The 2,303-nt window shown below is 35.0% G+C and overlaps 1 protein-coding gene across 1 annotated transcript; it reads right to left on the bottom strand.

Moving 5' to 3' along the window:
- Positions 1-696: 696 nt before the first annotated feature.
- On the bottom strand, positions 697-1,409 carry Tsp_13001 (conserved hypothetical protein). Its single transcript, XM_003370981.1, has 4 exons — positions 1,304-1,409; positions 1,063-1,068; positions 828-989; positions 697-752 (listed from the first exon to the last, which is right to left on the bottom strand). Exons 1-4 carry the CDS (start codon positions 1,407-1,409, stop codon positions 697-699), a joined length of 330 nt encoding a protein of 109 aa, XP_003371029.1.
- Between the last annotated feature and the right edge of the window lie 894 nt (positions 1,410-2,303).

Genomic DNA, 2,303 nt, shown 5'->3' with positions numbered 1-2,303 from the left:
GTCATAATAATAATGATCGTGCTTTTTATTTTTCTTTTTATTCTTCATTTTCAATGCTCAAATGTCGAAGAAATATTAATTTGCACGAATAAAGTTCAAATTGCAAATACTACGCTAGTCAATATTGCATAACTAGAAATGTGCTTCTATAAACAGTGCGCAAAGCTGAACTATCATCACCATCAACATACTCCTCCTCCTCCTCCACCTCCTCAGAATCATCACTGAGCTGCACTAACTGTACAGATTCTCGAGCGTTCTCTTTCTCTGAAACATTTATTTCCGCCTGTCCCCCTCCCACACTTCATCCTTCTATGTCTCTGTTTCCCAGTGTTCTCTCGATTTGCCAATCAAATGACTGCTAAATAGAAAAATTTCCGAATATTGAACAAGCAAGTTTTTCGCTTCTCTAGAATGTAAAAATTCCAGTTCATTTCTCAAAGTTCAAAACAACCAGAATTGAACAAATTGAAAAAGACAATAGAAATGGGAAGCTTTTCGTTGTTGTTGTTGTGCTGTTAGCAATGGTGTAAAAATTGCAGAGAGGAAGAAAAAATTACCACCACCGAAAAGCCCCAGAGTGTAGAACAAACATTCGATAGAAAAGCGCGCGGTCGTTCCAGTATTGAAAGTCAATCAACCTAAAGCGTCTCTAAGGAAAAGCGTACGAACAACTCGTACACTCAAACTACAAGCTTAACTAACAGCCATCGCAGCGACGTCGACAACAACAACGACAACATACCATAAAACTGTCAATTGAAAATTATTCTTTTAAAATAGCAAAATTTTAAACGACGAAAATTATTTCAAGAAAATCTACCCACCACCAACCAACCATTCAACCAAGTGCACAGTGTTCATCGTTTTTTCACTGCTCAAAATAGCTATGCAAGTACAAAAAAAATCGATGAAATTGAAAATACGAAAATAAAATTCATTTTCTTCGATCACTACTTCTACACTCTGTCCACAAACTCTGATCCATACTCAAATGTAAAAAAAATAACTGTCATTTTTCATATAAATCTGCTTATTTCAAAATTTGTTTACTGTATATACCCTTTTCTAAAATAATAATAATAATAATATGCCTAGTATAGAAAAAATCCGATGTTCTGCTTTAACAGATTGATAAACACATGAATAAACCATACATTGCAAGAAAAATAAATAAATCAAATTAATTGAAACAAATGAATTTTCGACTTTTCAACTTTGATTTTCAGAATAAACTAACAAATAAAATATATTTGAGAGCTAATGATATCATAAAACAATCCAATTACCAGAATTTGCAAACTTACTGCCGCGAAATGCTTTTCACAGATGTCGCTGAGAAGAGTTTGCAAAAATTGTCGATTGCATTTAAGGAATTTACATTTCGGAAGCGCTCTGAGCAAAGGCATTATTATTGCCATGTTCTCGTCATCAATGCCACTCGTGCATGAGGAAAAAGATAAATTCAAAGAATCGACACCAAATCATTCATGCCTTCCGGATTCAAAGTAGACTCAATTCTCTCATTCGAAACAACCTCTCCCCTCCTCCCCCACCCCCTTGGCTTTCCTCGCCCTCTCCTTTTCCTTCTTGTTCAAGCATGACACATCAATCACCCAGTCAGTCAATGTATGCGAGCAATAGATAAAAAAAATATATATATATACAAATTTCAACATTAAAAATCACTGCCAAACAAAAGACTGAATTAAAAACGGTTCTCACGATCGTATGAACACATATCTCTGATTTGCTTTTGGAAAACAGAAAAATTCATTATCGATGTACAAACAACACATTATTGGCACAAGTGAAAATTATCCATTAGCATGCTTTCAGTTTCAGTTCTTTCTTCGCCAACCGCTCCGAACGCATTCACTTGATTAAGCAATTAAACGTTGCTCGAAAGAAACGCCGACCTATCACGCCTGCAAATCGAACATCTAACAACTAACAACAACCGCAACAACTAATACCAACCAACCAAGCAACCATTTTTCTCTCCCTTTCTACTTCGACGACAATTAAATCGCAATTAAAAAAAAGATTTATCAATTTTTTTTGAAAATAATAAGAACATTTCTCATACTAATAATGATAATATTGTTACAGCTGTTGAAAACAATTTTCTAATATTTGTTACAGTGAAATAAATGAAGAATGACTTCATTATCTATGAACGATGATCACACTAGAGGACCTAGACATAGCGAGAGAAAGTATCCCTGACAGATATGAACAGCTGTATGATGAATCACTCTGATGCATCGATCGAATTGCTGCCAACGCACGTGACTGACTGC

Source organism: Trichinella spiralis (assembly GCF_000181795.1).
Source record: "Trichinella spiralis strain ISS 195 chromosome Unknown Scfld214, whole genome shotgun sequence".
NCBI lineage: Eukaryota > Metazoa > Nematoda > Enoplea > Trichinellida > Trichinellidae > Trichinella > Trichinella spiralis.
Note: the sequence above shows the minus strand (reverse complement) of the source record. Positions and strands in the feature narration are given on the sequence as shown.

What these genes read in the sequence shown, in the direction of transcription:
- Tsp_13001 (XM_003370981.1), bottom strand. Translation starts at nt 1,409, where the DNA reads ATGCCTTTGCTCAGAGCGCTTCCGAAATGTAAATTCCTTAAATGCAAT. An exon ending in GGTTGAATGGTTGGTTGGTG is followed by an intron (nt 753 to 827) that starts GTGGGTAGATTT and finishes TTCAATTGACAG; the next exon opens with TTTTATGGTATGTTGTCGTT.